The 21,544-nt window shown below is 34.9% G+C and overlaps 1 protein-coding gene across 2 annotated transcripts in view; it reads right to left on the bottom strand.

Annotated features, from left to right (window-relative positions):
• Positions 1–21,544, bottom strand: part of DACH1 (dachshund family transcription factor 1) — a 414,258-nt gene that overhangs the window by 238,312 nt on the left and 154,402 nt on the right. For both annotated transcript variants that reach the window (XM_029209969.1, XM_029209970.1), the window contains exon 2: positions 1,502–1,617. In XM_029209969.1, the coding sequence (XP_029065802.1) occupies positions 1,502–1,617 (116 nt within the window). The remainder of the gene's footprint in view (positions 1–1,501; positions 1,618–21,544) is intronic.

The raw sequence follows: 21,544 nt of genomic DNA, 5'->3' as shown, positions 1-21,544 counted from the left end.
TAGCACACCTGAGTCTTTCAGTCATAAAACATGAAAAATTAAGATCTTCTTTCCATCTTGACTGTAGTACAAACCCCCCACTCCCACCCCAGCCAAATCTGCAAATCAGGAAATTTTATCTAGTTAAATAAAAACAGTTAAGCCTGAACAAAACGCTACCTACTCCTTTTCGAAATATCAAATTTGGAATTAGAATTTCAGTCAGTAGGATTCAGTAGCTTGTGAATCATGACTAAAGTAAACGCATAGAAATGATGATACCTGCTCTGTAATTGGGTTGTTTTCAGCTATGGATTTTACTTTTCTGTTTCTCAATTTTTCATCTGCAAACATTAGCATAAAGATACAACTCTTCTTTGGAATGTGAATTATTTACTTTTAAGAACCTTTGGTACCTTAAAAAAATGTTAAATATATAAAATGAATAACTTCAAATTCAACTCAGTGGGTATTTGATAAAGGTGCACAAAAGTGAACCAACTGTTCAGACGCTGCCACAAAAATAAAGGTGAGTTAAAAGAGCCATTGCTTCCAGGGAGCTTTCAACAAAGTATGGAATGTGAAATAAGATACCCATGATTATATTACAGCCTAGAGAAAGACAAATGTTACAAAAGAAAAAGCAAACATTTATATGGGAATTCAGAGAAAAAAATTAAGACTTTCTCCTTATCTTGCCAGATTATCTTTCCTGTTTCAGTCGTGTGAAATGACAATTAGCTGTTTATACATCTATCTCCTCAATAAACTCTCATGATGGCAAGGATTAATAAATACTATATGTTATATAATAATAATATCATTATTATCATAATTTTAATTTGCTCTGAGTCTGGATGAAACATGGAAAGTAGGCAGACATGTGTAAGTATATAAAAGAATTAATGAACACATCCAGGTGGTGAAAATCAAATGAGCTGTTTTTGCATGCAGCACATTATGAAAGCTGTTTATGGTATAGAGCTTTTGTGGTCGAGACTATTCTTTTACTTGTACATTTTCAAAATTCTAGTGATAAACATCCTTCAAATGCTTGTAACAGAAATAGTTTGGGAGAAACAGGAGATATTTCTATTTGACATGGTTATAGTCTTTTGTTTGGATGCATGCTAATCTATTTTGTGAGTTTTTGTGGAATGAAATATAAACTTAGAATCCAGAGACCTGAGTTTGAATAACCACTGCCAGTGACCAGCTGATTGACCTTGGGAAAGTTACTGATTCTCTCTGAGCTTCAATTCCTTAACAGGAAAGTAGGGATAAGAATTTGTCATTTGATATTAGCAAGAGGATTAATTAGAATAACTCCTAGCACTGTGTTCAATTAAACTTCTTTAATTTTATTTCATATAAAGAAATGATGATAATCATAATGCAGTTTTGAAATAAATTCTCATCAGTAACATTATCTTAGTGTGAACAAAATATAACTGATGAGGGTGAATATCTATGGCACTGGCTGATTTTGAATATTTTCTGCATCAATAGGTAGCACTCTTACCTGTTGGTGGGATTATCCCAGGAGACATAAGGCCTGGGACAGAATGTGGCATGATATGAGAGTTCTCTGGGGAGGTGACACTTTGAGTCCTCTTAGGAGGCCTTCCAGGTCTAGAACTGAAACAAACAAACAAAAAATTTTTACAATTAAGCTGTTGTCTTACACATCATTTCAAAGTTGTTTCAAGTGGTAACATGGACTGTAAATAAATTTGTTTCAAGGACAGTTGCCTTTGCAGTTAGATGTAATAGACTTCCATCACTAATTAGATTACATGCTGAATTCATTTTCCTCATTGAAGATCAGCCACTCTTGATGCATAATTCATAGCCTGCACCTCGTTACCTGCTTCTTCATATTAATATCTATACACAGTTTGAATTGCCTCGTTTGCATATGCTAAAGTTCTGCATGCAGCCTTCAGCACAAAAATTATGCACTAACTTGTAATAATTATTACAGTCAGCCTGCTATTGATTTATGAGAATTTTAAAAACCAAATATGTGTAGTACTTGTAATGAATGATATTTTAAGGTTCTTCAGGAAATTAAAAGGCAATGGCTGCCTAAGGAAATGTTCTGCTTGTTTGATTTAATACTACAGTTAGCTGGGAGGTGGAATGAAAGAGTGATTCAGACCTATAGCACATTTTTCGATGATATGTTTTATTACTTTGCACTGCTAGCCTGATATCTAGATGATAGATGACAATACATATGTAATGTGTGAAAAGGTCTTGCAATTTCTTTATTTTTTGTCATTTAAAAGATAAGTCAAGTTATCATTTAACCCTTATTCTATTTAAATGAATAGCCCCACTAGGTTGCCTTACTTTAAATCTGCTAAAATACATTGGAAAGGCTTAGGATTATTTGTAGAACATCATTTAGAAACTGCCAGTGTAGCATCTTATATCTGCCTTTAGGATAAATAAAAATACTTTGTGTTTCAGCAGTACTTCTCCTTTGCCTGCCTATTGTACAATGATAAGTTTTAAAATTATAAAAGCAGAAGGCGAAAAGGATACAAGTATTCACCATCCTTGTATAAGGAAAACATGAAGAATACAGTATTAGCAACTTTTGAAACAAAGATAATTTGCATTGTTGCCACTGCCTGCCTCTGTATCATGAATGTACATTTATGAAAGGCTTTTCCATCATTTTTCTGGCCAATATGTGCCAGGACATATCAAAACCTCCAGATACATCCTTAATAAGTTAACATCTCCATGTCAGCTTCAGCTGAGAGCCTTTGTCTCATCAGAAGATTCAAAGATCCTACCTCTATTATTTAGTGTAAGTAATATATGTAGTCATTTAACAATTATTAGTAAGCTCTTTCTGTTTTCAAAGCAGTGCACCATGGAGGCTAATTTGGGAGAATGGGTTCTTAGTCTTCAGGAACTTATACTCTTGCCAAAGGGACAAATGTGGTGCAGAAAGAACTAGGGTGCAAACTAGAATGTGCTGTGTCCTAAGCAAGTTGCAACCTGAACACTAATGGGAAGTTAGGCTGGATGATGATATGTTCCCTGTTGGAGATAAGATTTCATGGTCCTGGGAGGTTAGAAGAAAATTCTGAAGGATGGTTGGACATGGAGAGGAAAAAGAACGGAAGAAAAGCACACTCCAGTGAGAATGTGTGAAAGGAAGTGAAACATGAAAATGTATGAATGTACAAGATTTTTTCCAGTGAGTTGAAACAGGTCAAATAAAATGAGGGGCAGAAATCCATACTGTTAGACTTACTGCCTAGGGCCAGACCCTGGAGGACTTTGAACCAAGAGCAAGTAAATTGTGCATTTGCTTTGCTAACCAATAAGAACACTGCCCTGTGTATTCTGAAGCATCTCTCTGGCTACTTATTCTTAGTCTTCATTATTACTCTTCATCTAAGCTGATTCCTTAACTCCTGTTATTTGCCATAAGACCATCAACAGCCCTCTTATAGTCTCCGTTCTCCCTGAGTAATCTCTTTCATAAACATTACTGATATGTTAAGAAATAACAGCTAAATATATTATCTACTGCCTAAAGCTTCCTCCTGGGATTCAGACAGATTAATGCCTGTCTACTGCAAATACCTGCTTGGATGTTCTATAATAATCTAAGATTCAGCTTGTCCAAATCTGAATTCAGCATCTTCTCCATTAAAACCTATTTTTCCTTGGTTCAGCAAAATGTCACATAATTAACTAAGCCGAAAATCCAGCACTCAGCTGTCTTTCCCTTCCTTTGTACATTCAAGCACCATCCCAATGGAAGTTATCTCTCTACCCATTCTTTCTATCCCCACACCTATATTCCAGATCAATCCCTTCCTTTCTTATTTGATCTACTATCACAGCTCTTCCAAGACATACCTCAAGCTTTGTCCCACTCTAGAGCCTAGAGTGAAGTCTAGATAACTTTCCATACTGATTTTGGAATGATTTTTAAATGCAAATTTAATCATGTTTTCCAACTGCTTAAAGATATCAATAGTTCCCTAGAGCATTGACACTCCTTAACACAGTACCAAGGCCTTCCAATATTTGGCCCCTGTCTACTTTTCCAATCTCTTCCTTTTATTCCTACATTCATGGTTTATATTTGGCCCTAATGAATTTATTAACAATGTCCCATGTTGCTTTGGTCTCCTCTGACACCACCTTTTGGTCTCCTATTACACTACCTCTATTGCAACCTGCCTCCTTTGCCATCAAAGCCTTTTACTACATTCCATTCTCATCCCCATTTTACCTGACTAAACCTTCATCATCCTTCTAACTAACCACTTCTAGTGAGTATTCCTTCTATGCACTATGACAGCTCATGGTGAGCAACTCTATTATAGCCCTTTCTGCCCTGACTATATTAATCTGTTTATTTGTTTCACTCCCAAGACTGTATGGCAGAAAGTGTATAAAATATGTCTTTTGTCCTTAAAACAGCTCAGTGCCTGGCTCACTGTATGTATTTAAATACATTTTAACCCAATTTATTAAGCCCAATTCTTCAAATTCCTCATCAATTCCAGTAGTCTCCATGTTTCCAGGAAATGAAAAGTGAGATGTAAAAAAAGTTTGGGATTCTGAGTCTAAAGAAGCGAAATGCACATATGAAGCTCAGAGAAAAAGAATACAAGTATTGAGAGATCTCAAGCAAGATGCTGTGGAGAAAGTGGGAAAGGAAAAGGAAGTTAAGATTTGAAAGTTTTAGTTCTTTAATTTGTTTTGCTTTTAAAGAAGGTGAAACTGTTTAGCAGTACTTTATTACTGAGGCCACAGGAGCTGTCCTCACAGCCCTCACTCTGGAAGCAGAATTCAGGCTACTAAGTGGGAACACTTTATTTCACACTGTGATTAGAAAAGACCCAGTGGGCTCTTTTTACCCCAGATAGCTCCTGCCCAATCTATCACACTGCCTCCAATTCCACTAATAGACATTTACTGCTTTTAGTCTTGAAGCTTTAAGATCTTTTAAAGCCTTCCATTAAAATGCAAATACCCTTGGTGGTGGTAGCACCCTAAAGCCATCTACTCACACCCTACTAGGGATTACTTTACTATTAGGGGAGAGTACAATCTTGAGATATCTATGCAAAGAATTGAGAATGGGGGCAGGGGGGCGCTCCACAGAAAGATTTGGAAGAAAAGCCAAGTCATTTATCCTTTTGCCTAAGAACAAGAGGGAAGCTCTTCTTGGAATTATACAAGACTTCCTGGTGTAGAGGAAGTTAGATGGTTTATTTATTAACAAGACTCTCCTCTATCCCTTCAAGACCTAAGTTAGGTCCCCTTATTGACAGCCTCGATGTTTTTTTACCCTTACTGCAGTCTTGGTCACTAACTGTTAGAGGGTTTAACTCCAGAAGATCTAGGAAGATAACTTAATTATAAAATACTTGAATATTTAAATTACTTTCAGTAGAGCTTTAGGGAACTTCCAGGAGAAGCTGTGTAGTACCGGGGTCAGAAGCATGGGTTGTATTGTCTTGACACATCTAGCTTTAAATACTGGCTCCACCTCTTTACTAGAAGGTGTGGCCTTGATCAAACCACCTAATGTCTCTGAATAACTGATTAAATCAAGATATTTTTTAAAAAGTGGACCTGCTTGCTTTGTTAGAAATAAGTTGTACTTGGAAAGAAAAAGAATAACTTAACTGAAAAGAGGAAGTGAAAGAATTAGCAAAAGCACTTCTTTTGGGAATGATCAGTTGCCTCAACAGCAGACACCTTCAAGCCTCCTTACTACACCAGTAACCCAGCTTTACCCCCAAAGGATCAGAGCAGCTGAACTCTCTCAGTTCTAATCAAAGCAGAAGACCTCACTTAAATAAATTATTACTCTTAATAGCTTGACTGAAATCAAAATTTATGACTTTGGTAATTGTTTGTGGCAAGCTTCACACATGAGCCATAGTACACCCTTTAGTATTTTCAACCATTTGCATTAAAAGAGCAGAGCAATCACTTAGAGATGGCCACACTTGGCATCTCACAGTGGATACAGTGGATTCTCACACTTGGTAGGAATCCACTCTGGCATATCCTTTCCTGCAGTTCTGATTGAAAAAGGTTTCTTTTTCAGACAGATCACTGGGTAGACGTCTCTCCTTACTCTACATCATTAAATCAGTCTCAGGCTAATTTCTCTCTCTCCCTCAACTGTACGATGTTTACCAACTCTCCCTAGTCCATTTAGTGTGCTTACTCACAGTGAAGTCAAAATCTAACTTAAACAGGCTAAGTGCATCAAAAGAGTGAGAGGCATTTGAAATACTACAGGAAGGTACAGTACATTTTTTTCAACTCCTAACCTCCACAAACACCATTTTCTGTTAACCTCTTCAGTACTTTTGAAGAAATTAAGTTCCATTCTCCTCCTGAGATTTGGAGCAGAGAGGACTGTGAAATCCAGAAAGAGATGGCTATAAACTGGGAAATGCGAAAGTAGCTGCTAAACAGAAATTTGGGTTCCAAGTCCTATCTGTCTAGAGAAATGAAAGAACAGCTCCATTCAATCATTCAATTCCTTCAACCATCTGTCTAAAAGAAAGGAGCTACTGTACAACAAGTAATGAGCTAGATATTAAAGTTGTAAAATAGAGACACTCCTTTCTTTGAGGGGGAAGATAAAATTAAATAGCCTGTGGGATAACAATGAAGAAGAAAAATACATGGCAGCAAGTGAGCATTGATTTTAGTCTTGGGACACAACAAGCATTTAGGGGGGAAGGAGTCTTGCTCCATTAATCTACAAGAGTTCATTTGCCCTCTCCAATCTATTCACCCCAGGAAAGCACCAATTGTGTGTTTATATCTTGCATAATTTTTTCTAGTAAACTTCTACAAAACCAAGCCAAGAAATACGAGAAATATATATATTCACATATATAAGCCATATATATATTATTATTTCTGACTGAAAAAGTACACTTTGCTTAATGATTTATATACCCACTTGAACACTATGGAGTCACAAAAAGTGGGGATGTTTATGAGTAATTTATGCTAAGAGAAAAAAATGCTTATGTTCTCAGTGAAAAAGCAAGATTCAAGCCTGCACATATGGCATACCAGAGCACAAGAGAGAGAAATTAAGTAAAAAATGCAATAAATATGCATATAAAAAAAAGAAAGACTAGAAGGAAACATAGTAGACTATTAGGAGGGATTATCACTGGATGGAGAATTACAGTTTTTCTACATCTGAAGATTTTAGTTTCTCTGTCATAAGCATGTACTACATTTAACATATGAAGACAACTTTTAAAAATAATTTGTTTAACACTTCAGTACTCTGGCCATATATTTCAAATTGTGGACAAATCACGATTCTGGCTAAACTTGATCAGTGCCTGAGGATTACCTCTAGCCATAGCAGAAACCAGATATAATTTATCCTCTTTATCTTTCTTTTTTTTCCATATCAGTTCTAAAACATCTAATAAAAAGCAGGTGATTATATGTAAAAATATTACCCTTGTGAGAACTATAAAATTAATCTAAAATATGAAAAGTACAAATACTCATTAATATCTTCCAGATCGAATCAACCTCATGAAATAGATACATCAAAATAAAAGAACACCAAGAACTTCCCAAGATTAATGTATGTATACATTTCACCAAAAGTCATAGCAGATTTATAATACTCAGGTTATAAATGGGTAGTTTTCCCTTAGAAGGATCTTGTTAAGTTGCTAGTTGAATCTTTTTTTTTCAGTTTTCTGAAAGGCTGATTAGCCTTTTTTATGATTAGCATTATTTTCCCTTTGCATGAAGCTTTTTTCTACATATGGCAAAATTTTGAAAGATACATTACTTTTTGCAATGATGACAAATTTGAGCACTTTCTCAATCTCATATCCCACATTTGTTTAGACACATTTTTGCATTTTCTGTGTAGGTGTGTGTCCCAGACATGTGTACTTCTCAGTACAAATAGGTTATGAACTAACTCATAAAAGAGATGTTTTCCACCATCACCAAAATACCGAGGCCCATGGGGCAAGCACTTGAAATTTCGCCAGCTGTACACTTGGAAAGCATACAGATTACTGGCTCATAAGCACGAACACATAACATTCCCTCAACTCTTTACATGGCAGGTGTTATAGACTGAATTATATTCCCCCCAAATTCCTATGTTGAAGCCCTAACCCCAATGTGATGGTATTTGGAGATTGGGTCTTTGGTAGGTAATTAGGCTTAGATGAGGACCTATCAGTAAGACCCTCATGAAAGGATTAGTGTACTTATAAGTAGAGATGCCAGGGAGCTTGCTTGCTCTCTCTCAGCCCTGTGGGGACACAGTGACAAGGCAGCTGTCTACAACCCATGAAGAGAGCGCTCCCCAAAACTGACCATGCTGGCACCCTGATCTCAGACTGTCAGCTTCCAGAACTATGAGAAAAATTTCTGTTCTTTAAGCAACCCAGTTTATGCTATTTTGTTTGGCAACCTGAGCAAGACTAAGACAGTAGGCAATTCTATACATTAACTGAACAGATACAAATACACAAAATAAAATTTCCTGTAAAAAAGAGCTAAAAATAAATTTTAAAAAAGGTTCTGTGCTCAAATAAACTTGGCAAATGCCCCATTAAACTTATTAATCATACATATATTTTGTGGAAAAACTTCACAAATTCCTAAAGTCTTTTTTTAAATAAGTGTATTTGTTTGTTTATTTATTTTTGGCAGCACTGGGTCTTCGTTGTTGTACGCAGGCTTTCTCTAGTTGCGGTGAGCTAGGGCTACTCTTCATTAAGGTGAGTAGGCTTCTCATTGCGGTGGCTTCTCTTGTTGCGGAGCACGGGCTCTAGGCGCGGGGGCTTCAGTAGTTGTGGCACGCGGGCTCAGTAGTTGTGGCTTGCCGGCTCTAGAGTGCAGGCTCAGTAGTTGTGGCTCACGGGCTTAGTTGCTCCATGGCATGTGGGATCTTCCCGGACGAGGGCTCAAACCGTGTCCCCTGCATTGGCAGGCGGATTCTTAACCACTGTGCCACCAGGGAAGCCCCCTTCCTAAAGCTTTTAATATTTTTGTTTTGTGGATCAATTTCTCAGAGCTTTCACTATGCTAGAGTGTACTATAAATCTCTAAGAACATGGTGAAATAGGCATTTACTAAAACTTAGTTTACCATGAAACTTGTTATTTCCAGGGAATCTGTTTAGAGACTTGTGCTCACAGTATGATTGTATTCAAATTATAAAAATTCCTCATCTCTCAACATTACAAAGCCATGCTCTCTGTCATAGGTCATATGACAATTGTCACATGAGAAGTATTCTCCAGAGACAAGAAAAGCAGCACTTCACATATTCTATAGAGTTGATATGAGTTGATAATTACTCAAAACACAAGGTTAACACGAGTAAACTGAAATCATTACAAACAGAAAACAAATAGGAGCTGAAATTAGCTACTCTTGTGAGGAGGAATTATTGCTGACTCTGACTTCAAAACTCAAGTAGTACAGGAAATTTATTTTATATGAATCCTGTTTCAAAGGTCATTGACAAAATTTCTGAGGTCTCCAGCTCTGTTGGAGCTATTAAATACTGAATAGGAATTGCCCCAAAATAAAAGTTAAAACATACTGGAATGTAACTAAGCTATACTTAAGCATTTGCATATTGTGTTAACAATTAATTACAGTCCAATATCCTAAAGAGAGTCTCTGTTTGACAGGTTACATACTTAGGATAATCTAGCCCCTAAAGTTTTTAAGTCCCCACTCCCCTTTCATAGGATCTATACGTGATAGCCACATTAAGAAGATAATTTAAAATCCATGAAATGCATTAGTTATATTAATCTTAGACTTAATATATTAATCATGGATTTCTTACTTAATGAATATATTTTTTGATATTAAGCTTTTATCAAATTAGAGATCTCATATTCTCCTCTCAATTTGAGTTATTTATTCACATCAATGGTAAATTACACTTTATAAAGTATATCTAGTGATTTATCTCAAAAGTATATTCATATTTTTTTAATATTTTGTGGAATTAAGAGTAATTTAATGTAATTTAAAGTTTAAATTAAAGAATATAAAATTTTAATACTATTTATTTTTACCTTTCCATTGCATACGTTATACATCAACATACATGATATTTCTTACAAAGAGGATACTGTTTGTAAATTGCATTTAACGACACGTTTGTCTAGAGAGCCAAATAGTTTTAACCTTTTAATCACCTTACTATTTTCTCTACTTCCCATAAGCCTTCCAAGCTACAGATAAATCTACCCACAGCACATCTGTTTCAAAATTATCTGTAAAGAATGACTGAAATCCCCTAAGGGGAAAATCCTAAACTAATGGGAAACAATTGTAAATGGCTTTCTTAAAGTTTTGGGATGAGTTAGTACTTTATTGGCCTCTTTCTCACAGTTTCTGTCATACTTCAAAACCATATTCTATAAAATTTAAATTTAATATTAAAAAATATTCCAGCTAAGACATTCAATATCTAAACCAATCTTTTATTTAACCTCTGGACTCCTAGTCACAAAGAAGAAAGTTTCATTTCTTGTAATTTTTCTGTTTGAATTTCAAATGACTACATCTTCTCTGCAATTAACATTGGTTATATTTTGTTTGAACCAAAAGTAACATATTTAGTCTTTTATCTCACTGGGACATACCATAACCCTGTTCATATATGTGCAATGGCTCTGTTTTTGCAGATCATCTTGAATTTGGCCCCAATATATGTTCATTGCTCTAATCTCAAAATAATATCCAATTCTTCTCTGTAGGAGATGCCATTTCCAACACTCTGAATGCCCTTTTCCCAAATGTTTTCATTTTATTTTGGAATAGTACATTAAATAATAAAATAGTCACAGTTGTATTATGTTGTCTAACCCCTAGGCCCTGTGCTAAGTTCACAATGTCGTCTAACTCTTTTAATAATCATAACACACCTTTAAGACAGGTATTATTGTTATCCTTATTTAACTGATGAGGAAACTGAAATACAAGAAAGTAAAATGCCTTACTCAATATGCCACACATAAAAAGTAATAGAGTGGAGTTGGGTAGGGAGAAGGATAAATAGGCACAGCACATAGGCTTTTTATGACAGTAAAAATACTCTGTGTGATACTATAATGGTGTATACATTTGTCCAAACCCATGGAGTGTACAACACCAAGAATGAACCCTACTGTAAAAGATGGACTTTGAGTGATTATGATGTGTCAATGTAAGTTCATCAAACGTAACAAATGTACCCCTCTAGTGGAGGATGTTGATAAAGTGGAAGGCTACGCATGTGTAGAAGGAACTATATGGAAATTCTCTGTATCTTTTGCTGTAAACCTAAAACTGATCTAAAAACAATTAAGTCTTTAAAAAAAGTAATACTTGTGAACAAAGGCAATCTGGTCTAGAAGCCAAGCCCTGAGCATGAAATCTGCCTCTGTTCCATATTTGTTGGTTAATGTAGTCAACAAACAAATGTTAGTGTGCCTGACCTTCCAGTGTGAGCTGGAAATACTAACAAGATACTACCCCTGACTTTAAGTAACTTTCAATGGATTTGGGGGAATTACTGGATTGGCCAAAAAGTACGGGTTTTTCCATAACATCGTAGTAAAAACCGGAACGAACTTTTTGGTCAGCCCAATAGATACATATATAGTTACAATAAATCTTGTTAAATACCTCAGGGAAGATGAGGTGTGAGCAAACAGGAATTAGTCAACTGAAGAAGAGGAGGGGTTGCTAAGTAAGGAAAGACCACAGAGGCACATCCCTGCCTTACAAACACACACACACACACACACACACACACACACTTCCGTAATGACATGCTGAATTACTCAAACCCATGTTCATCTTTCCTTTCCTAAAATGGTTAGTATCACACAGTCTAGCACATGATCATTTTCAAATAGTTTCATAGGTCATTATCTCATCTCTCCATACTGTCTCCATTCTTCTGACCTTGAGAAAAATGTTAAGACATGTAATAGGCTCTGATTTTTGGTTAAATGTCTTCAGAACATTATGATTCATTTAATTACTTTAAATGTATCTTTTTTGTGATGTTACATTTTAGAGGAACTAAAAAGGAGTCCAAGTTGGTGTTATGTAATTAACTCTGTAGATAAAATCTGACTCCAACCAGTAGCTGATCTATCCCCCTTAAAAAAGTTTACTTTAACAGGGGTGTGTATCCATAAAAGGAAATCCATAAATAACTCAAATGAGTTTTATTTCATTTTTCTATAATATTTATAATCTCAATCTTAACCAAAGTTGCTACTATATGCTTTGAATATACGAGAAAAAATATTTTGTAAGGAAAGGATAGCTAACCAACAATAAGGAATGAAAAAGCTATAATAAGTGTGCATCAGTCTTTATGTTCTAAAGTAATCACAACCATAAATTTCTGGCAAAGTAACTGAATCTACACACACACACACACACACACAACAACAATTTGGTATAAGCATTTTCACACATAAGTCACAGAAGTAGAAACAATATTTATCTTAAACTCTTGATCTTTTGAGATGTAGTTTCAAATGAGGGTTAAAAGCAGTATCTACTAAGCCAGAACTCAGAAAATCTTGTCTTCCTGCTTGTGAATTCAGAGGTAAGATGGCTGACTCAAACTAAATTTTGTGTTTTCACCCTTCACTGACAAGTTATTTGTTTGCTACCTCTGGAGAAAATGTACACAACTAATTTATTTGAGAAACCTGTTAGAAAAAAAAAAAAAATACATCCTCCATTCTCCTCCACTGTGTAACACATGGGGAGCTGTCAAGAAATGTAGTTATGAAGCACAGAGATTCAGATACCAGCCCCAGAATTCAGAGATCTCCTGACAACTTTCTGATACTCCCAGGAGGATTCTGGGCCCATGAACTAATGAAAGGATTAGATTAAGACAGGCAAAGCTATGCTGTTTCTAGCCTGTAGAGATTCAATAACATGCTTAATACATTACCTGACATAGATGTTACATAAGCACCAAACATTGTTATTAGTGTTATTTACATTAATTGAATTCTATTTAATACTTTATGAAAATGTTTTCTTTAATGAATGGTCTTTTAATACTAATGTTTGATATTATAAAAAATTATGATGTAAACTGCCTGCACCACAGAGTTGAAGAAGACGTTGGCAAATGTCCTTTCAAGCTTGAATAGACATTGTTTTATCATGGGATTCTTTCCCCTGCAATACTGTGCAGAGGCTGCTTTTAAAATCCCAATCATTATGCTAATAATTCCTATATTCTCTAATTTATTTATTCGTTCCCAAATCATAATTTAAAATGCTAAAAAGTTTTGCCTTAATTTTGTTGTTTAAATTGACTAAGTAATAATAGTTTACATTTAAAGCTGGCCTATTTTTGTGCAACAGGAATTCTTTTGAGCACTTCTGAGGGCTAATTTTGTGAGATGGAGACATTATTATTTTCATTTTATAAATATGAAAACTGAGGCAATGACATGTTGAAATATAGTGTTACTACGAATAAAAGTATAAATTTTCTTATTCATTAGTTCAAATGGAAAAACTTTCTTGACTAAGTCTTGTGCTGGACATTTTATTATAGAGCAGTCTATTACACTTTGACTTTTTAAAACAGAACATACAGAGTTCCATATTTTGGTCAATTTCTTTATCTTTCTCTTTGTTAGAAGACTTTCTGATATTGAAAATTCTGCCTCAGTTTCATGGTCAGAAAAACGTCTCTCAAAGTCCATGACTATAGATCTGATGATTTACTCCATTGTGTTCCTTCCCACATTATTAGAGCCCACAGACATGTGCTGGGTAGCCACTGGGTGGTAAGACCCATCGTATATGCCATGACAGAGAGAAGGACACAAAATTGCAACACTTTCTCAAAAAGAAGCTCCTTGTTTGTAAAATATGCAGTTATTTTATGACATGAAGTCTCAAGTGATTATTTTTAAAGAGGATAAATTTTCAGATAATATAAAGAAAGAAGTGGCATTTGTGGTAAGTCTTGAAACAGGAGTGTGATTTTGACTGAGGGAGATAAGGTGAGAAGAAGATGTTGAAGGTTTTTGAATGGCAAGGTCAAGGGCTCCAAGGCAAAAAAGTACATAGAGCATGAGGAATGGTGGGTGGGCTAAGGCCTCAATGAATGCTCCATCTGCACAGTGTTTCTAGGTCATTTTGATGGATTTATTATGTTTCTTACGTGTTTTACAGTCCCAGGTGTATTGTAAGGCCTTTGAGCACCACTGTCCCCCTGCCATTTCCCATATAATGGGCAGCTAATAGTGTGTGTCCAATAGTGAAACTCAACCGAAAGGAGTGGGTAAGCTTGGTAAGTGCAGATCATGTTGTAAGAGGCAAGGCAAGTATTGAGTGTCTAAATGGGACATTCAAGAAAGGAAATGTATGATCTAATTATAACATTCATACTTGTGATAGTTCATGAAGTATAATGGCTCACAATTTTGCAGATTTTCATGAGATTAGAGTGAAAATTAAGTTTGCTGCTATTGTCAAGAAAGACATTAAAATTTTTTTTTATATAGCAGGTTCTTATTAGTTATCTATTTTATACATATTAGTGTATATATGTCAATCCCAGTATCCCAATTCATCCCACCACCACCACCCCTCACTTTCCCTCCTTGGTGTCCATACATTTGTTCTCTACATCTGTGTCTCTGTTTCTGCCTTGCAAAACAGTTCATCTGTACAATTTTTCTAGATTCCACATATATGTGTTAATATATGATACTTTTTTTTCTCTTTCTGACTTGCTTCACTCTATGACAGTGTCTAGGTCTATCCACGTCTCTATAAATGACCCAATTTTGTTCCTTTTTATGGCTGCATAATATTCCATTGTATATATGTACCACATCTTCTTTATCCATTCGTCTGTCGATGGGCATCTAGGTTGCTTCCATGACCTGGCTATGGTAAATAGTGCTACAATGAACATCGGGGTGCATGTGTCTTTTTGAATTATGGTTTTCTCTGGGTATATGCCTAGTAGTGGGATTGCTGGGTCACATGGTAATTCTATTTTTAGTTTTTTAAGGAACCGCCATACTGTTCTCCGTAGTGGCTGTATCAATTTACATTCCCACCAACAGTGCAAGAAGATTCCTTTTTCTCCACACCCTTTCCAGCACTTGTTGTTTGTAGATTTTCTGATGATGCCCCCCAATTTTTATATCTAATAATAGCTGAATTTACTATGTGATTGTCATTATGCTAAACACTCTGACATGCATTATATGATTTCATTATCACAATAGCTCTATCAGATAAATATTATCATTATGCCCCTTTTACAGATGGATGGAATGATTATGGGAGGGAGAATAAGTAACTTGACTAGGTCATGGACTGAGATGAATAGAACCACATCTGACCGAGCCACAGTCCACTCTGAATCACGATGCTAATCATAAAAATGTTTCTACCCTGAAGAAATTTACATCAGAAGTAAATATCCATTTGTACATGATTTTTGAAATTCACTTTCAAGGCTGTATTTCTTATCTACAACTCTAAATATATTTATTATTTTGAAATGTATTTACTATTTTGAAAGCTTGCCTCCATACCTTTGCACTTGCTATTGCTACTTTCTAGAATTCTCTTCAGTAACACGTCTTTATGCCTCCTTCCCCAGCCCCCATACAACATGGCACTGGGTTCAGTTAATAGTTCACCTCCCGCACTCTGACGTCTTTTTAGCCTGAGTGTTGTTTAGGAATACCACATACTTATTTATTTATTAGTAATATCTGTCCAGATAGGCTCTATGTGGGCAAGGATATTTGAATGTGTTTTGTTCACCGCTGTATTCCCAGAATATAGGAAGAGTGTCTGGCACAAAGTAAGGACTCAATAAATATCTATTAAATGAATGAACGAGTGCATGGAGGAAAAAACAGATGCTTATTGCTGATCTATGGCCATTGAAGTCTACACTGCCTTAGTAGCTATTTAAGTGCCTGAGAGGCTGGGGCTATGGCATGTCAGAGTGTTTTGTATGGTGTCAATTTGATAACGATGATAAAGTGGAAGGCTGCTGAGTTATTGCCCTCTTTGCATTATCCTACCTCTAACTGAATGCTCTGAATCTGTCTTTGCTCTTCAAAATGATGTGGTTGGAAAGAGAATACTCCATAAATTTTTAAGTTGATGGCAATCTGTGGCTCTTGAAATCATCAACCAAGGTATCCCACTTCTAAATATGCACATTTCTGAATTTAGTTTAAAAAATCTAGACACATGTACTTGAAAATTTATTTCACACTTCCATAATAAAGTGTACATTTCTAATCATTTGGTTTAATCTATGCTTCTACATCATCAAAAATAAACCATCTTTGGATTAAACTTTATTCTCACAGATTCCACCTTACATACACATGGTTATATAAAAAAGTCTCAAATTATTACATTTCAATCCACTAGAAGTCTATATTACATAAAGTATGGTGTCAGAACAATTTGCTAGTTATTTGAAAAGTTCAGATAGATTTGCATTTTATGCATTTAAAGAAGTAGATTAAGTAATTACATGCTTAACAATTGCAGAAAAAATTGCAAAAATAGCAAAAAACTATCCTTGAGATAAGATAGAACTTTATAAGCATGGCATTAGTGCTAGAAACTATTAAAAAAAAGACTGATTGAATTATCTGTACAGAAATTAAAAACATATTTAGGAAAGCTAATGTTGAAAGATAAGTAACAAGATAGGAAAATATATAAATCAAAAGCAAAGGATTCTTGAGCTTAATTTATAAACAATGAAGAATCCAATATTAAATGGCAAAAAATATGAACAGCAAAAAAAATCAAAAATAATAATCAGTTAATTAACCTATAAAAATATGCAACCTCACTAGTAAATAAGGAGTTAAAGATCAAATATAAAATATCAATTATGTCCATCACATTGGCAAAGCTAAAAAAATACTGACACTATACTAGTAGAAGTATGTATATTGCATAATATTTCTCAGGGCCCATTTTGTCTAATGTATCAAAATTTAAAATTTGAATACTTTTAGCTCAATACTTTCAAACTGACAAATCTAAGAATTCATCCTGAGGTAATGTGAGACAGAGGCTATGTAAGAATAAGACCTTAGATGTTAATACAAATGTGTTGAGTGAGTTGAATAAATTACAGTGTATCCTAGACTGAAATTCCAATAGGTCATTAAAATTATATATTAGAAAGCTAGATAAAAGGATACAGAAACACGTCCATCATAGATTTTTATGTTTTATAACAAATTAGACTGCAGTATGATCATATTTTATACATGCTATCAGTGGTTTTCTTCTTATATGTGATCGTATCTTTGCTTTCTTACTTGTTTCTTGAAATTTTCTAAATATTTGGCAGTGAACATTTTTTTAGAATCAGAAAAACACTGAAATAGAAAATCCAGAGATGGTTTCAGTGGTATTAAAAGAAAAATTACTTTTCAAAAACCAAGAGAAACAAACATGTACTGCTCTGAATATGTTAGTAGAAAATTGCATATATATATATAGAAGAGTATTTTATTTTAGAAGCATTAGTATGAAGTAAAAATAAATAATTAAAAATAGGTCCTTAAACTGCTTGCCTATTAGGAGCATAACATCTAGACTTTATTGCCTAGAACTTATAACTTGGCTATTTCCTTTCCACAAGTTGAAAAGCTTAGGACAAGTTCAGCTTCCAAAACTCTTCTATATTAAGGGGAGCTGCAAATACAAAGAAACATTTTTATCACAAAATATTACATCAAATATTTAAAGAAAAAAACACGATAAAAAATGAATAAAGAGGGACTTCCCTGGTGGTGCAGTCGTTAAGAACCCGCCTGCCAATGCAGGGGACAAGGGTTCAATCCCTGGTCCAGGAAGATTCCACATGCCGCAGAGCAACTAAGCCTGTGCGCCACAACTGCTGAGCCTGCGCTCTAGAGCCCTCAAGCCACAGCTACTGAGTCCGCGTGACACGACTACTGAAGCCTACGCACCTAGAGCTCATGCTCCACAACAAGAGAAGCCACCGCAATGAGAAACCCACGCACCGCAAAGAAGAGTAGCCCTTGCTTACCACAACTAGAGAAAGCCCACATGCAGCAACAAAGACCCAATGCAGCCAAAAATAAATTTTAAAAAATGAATGAAGGTATTAGGATTGCTAACTACGTAAAAAGCTCTCACCTTTAATTACACCTTGAAGTGGTCAATTTTTGAATTATATTTCATTTTTCATTCATATTTAGTGTGACTTTTCTGAAAACCAGCTTTTCAGTTTTTGAAACACAGGGCTTCTAGACCTCAACAATAAATTAGACCTCAACAATAAATTTTATTAAATCTCAAGGCCTCCCTGTTTGGATAAGAATGAGTAACACATCTTTCTACAAGACATGGCCTCTTTGGTATAGATGCCTCACACTCTTTTTTGTTGGCTTAATTGACAGGATTTACTCTTTCTGAATGGAGGGGTGTCTGGTGAGTAGTTTATGAGCAGAGAGCCTCTTGGTATGTAAGACATCAATCTGAACAAGATGAAAAAAGACAATGGTAGAATTTTGCTATAGAAGATGTTTTGAATCAACCAAGGAATTTATCTTGTTTTCAACTTTCACACAAAACTCTTCATGAGATTTGAAGAAATATTTGAAGAAAATGCCAAAAGTTGTATCAACTCTCCCAACCAAATTTTACAGTCAAATATATAAAATGCTACAGTGTAACTTTATGTCAAAACGTTCATTGATTAGCATCAAAAACTTAAAAGCAATGCTTCTCTTATTTTGCTATATTCTTGAATTTGTAATGCTGAAAACGGTTGATTTCATGGTCTTAGTTTTAATTGTACCTTTTCTGTTGTTTTCTAGTCCCTGTTTGCCTGCCCTTCTAGACTAATGGACTCCAAGATTCTGTGAAAAGCACACATGTGTGTGTGTGCATGCACACACACACAGCCTGGACACATGCTGGCATTCTCCACACATGCTGAAGCCAATGGGGATGGCAAATGGATGGAGAACAGGGAAACAGAAAAGACAAAGAAAAAAACTGATCTCAGCAAACTAGGAGGCATTCCTGCTGTTCAGAGAGGAAGTTCAGGAACATATAATGAGAAATGAACAGCCTTAATTTACACAGTTACATTTAAGGAAGTGCCGTAGAGTAGGTTAGATCCCTAGGACAGCGGGACTAGCCCTGTATGCATGGATATACTAATATTCTAATATTTGGAAAGGAAGATTTCCTTTCCTTTTTCCCCCTCTGTGGAACTAGAGTACATAATGCAAACTTTATATTTGAAAATGACAATTCAGGCAAGTTGGTGTTTCCAAACTTTTCACATCTCTCACCCCATCTTACCTTTTAATTGGTTAAGAGAAGTTCAAAGTAAATTAACCTTTTAATAAGTTAAAAGCAAAATCCATTAATATTAAATTAAGTGGAGTTAATTTAAAGGCTCCTAAATTTTAACTTTCACTTAGTGAATTATTTTCTAGTAAGTTTTTCTGAATTATAGATTAAAAATACAAAACCAGCTCTTGACCTAAAATCTAAAATCAAACTTGCTAATAAGCCTTTACCAGGTCTCTCCTTGATCTTTAAGCACATAGGAGATATTAATAACTTGAAGAAGGACTGATACATGTATACATGCAGAAATGAGTTGCACACAAAAAGCTATTAACTGGCATGCAAGACAGCAGTGTTATTTCACAGAAACACAGATTCATTTAAGTAGCTTTTTTTTCCACATATAGTTATATATATATAGGAATGTATATGAAACCAATAAATATGATGCTTTTTAAATTACTACATGATCGAGATATTTTCTTAGGTAGGCATATATTTAAATCTGAGATTTAATAATTCAGTATAATAGTAGATAATTATTACATTTATAATTTTAGACACAGTTGTTTTCCCAAAATGATCCCACTTTATTCACCACTTAGTCTTCCCAGGATATAATGATGCATATCACTCCATATCCTATTACAAAACGTTTTCTATTTGATGGCTCTTGGTTCAGATATATGTGAACTCACTTAAACATCAAAGCACAGAATCCAGAAAGATCAAATACAAAAGGAAATGAGAAAGAGTGATAGAATGAAAGGCAAATTGATATGAGGTAATTAAGGAAGTAACTAGGGTTTGGAGAAGAAATAGAAATAAAAAGAAATAAGGTTTCAGTGAGGTAGAAAGATGAAAATAAAAATCAGAATGGATCCTATGTGAGATGATAAAGTGTAGGTAGGAAAACAGAATGGTATATTAATCCAAAGAAAGGAAGTATAAGGAAAAACCCAGATTTTGTAATGAGGTGTAAATGTTTGTTCAATTTCATGCTGTTTCATAGTGTTTGAATTTATACTTGTTTTGAGAATGGAAGCCTAAATTCCTGGTTTACTGCTCTCTACAGCATTGCAGAAATATTTAATCTTCTATGTGATGACCAAGTGCCATGACACCGCTTCACAATCTAACCCCTCCGGCTTCAGAGCTGCCATTGACAACACAGCCAACTCCATATTACAGAAGTATATATGTTTATACACACACATACACACACACGTGCGCTCATGCATGTACCTGTGCACACAGTAAGCAAGCTTTAGTTTCTGCCTTAACCTTTTCCTCCTCTTTCTTCTTACCAAAAGAACATTTTTAACACATGCACGAATGAAGCTATGCAAATATCCATGTTCTCCCCATTCTATCCCATGCTACACCATTCTGTTTTAAAAATCAAGCAAGGTACAAGGAATATATCTGCAACACTCAAATTATTCACATTTAAAGTACTTTCAAAAATATGAAATAAGTTCTCAATTTAAAAGGCCTCTAAATTGCACATGATTTTCATATAAATTTCAACTTTATGGTAGTAAATTGAAGTGAAAATTATATAGTGTATTTAAACCTACATTTCTTGCAAAATCATTTCCAAAAGTTTGCCACCAATGAATTATATTCTTGATTAACTTAGAGTACTATGAACCAGGGAAGAAAGAAAATAATTCTGGGCTTATATAAACATCTACCTTCAATAGCTTAGCAAGCAAACATTAACAAATGCTTTGCATCCTATTTTCTTACAACAGTCCTATAAGACAATAAACCGCTGAAAGCAATTACTCTAAACTTATTTTTCCTCCACATTGAAGCAGAAAATACTGTCACGCAAAAGTTAGCATTGAACTTGTATAAGAGCAGAGATTTATTGAGACAAGGAACAATGCTGATTAAAAAAATAAAAGCATTGAAATACACCCTAACATCTTTCCTGAAACACATGATAATAATTATCTTAGGAAAAGGTGGTGCTGACAGCAGCATAAATGATGCTGCCAAATGGAGAGTTAATTTTAAGGACTAAACCATAAATTACTTCTTTAAAATTAGTGAGAAAAAAATAGATCCCTTCTGAAGTCAATTTAATCAATTTAGACAAATTTTGCACAAGAGAAAAAATTATTGGACTATAACATTCCAAGAGGTTATATGA

Source organism: Monodon monoceros, unplaced genomic scaffold (genome assembly GCF_005190385.1).
Source record: "Monodon monoceros isolate NGI ecotype Baffin Bay Population unplaced genomic scaffold, NGI_Narwhal_1 Super_Scaffold_8, whole genome shotgun sequence".
NCBI classification, from domain to species: domain Eukaryota; kingdom Metazoa; phylum Chordata; class Mammalia; order Artiodactyla; family Monodontidae; genus Monodon; species Monodon monoceros.
The sequence above is the reverse complement of the archived record's forward strand: the minus strand, read 5'-3'. Positions and strand labels throughout refer to the sequence as shown.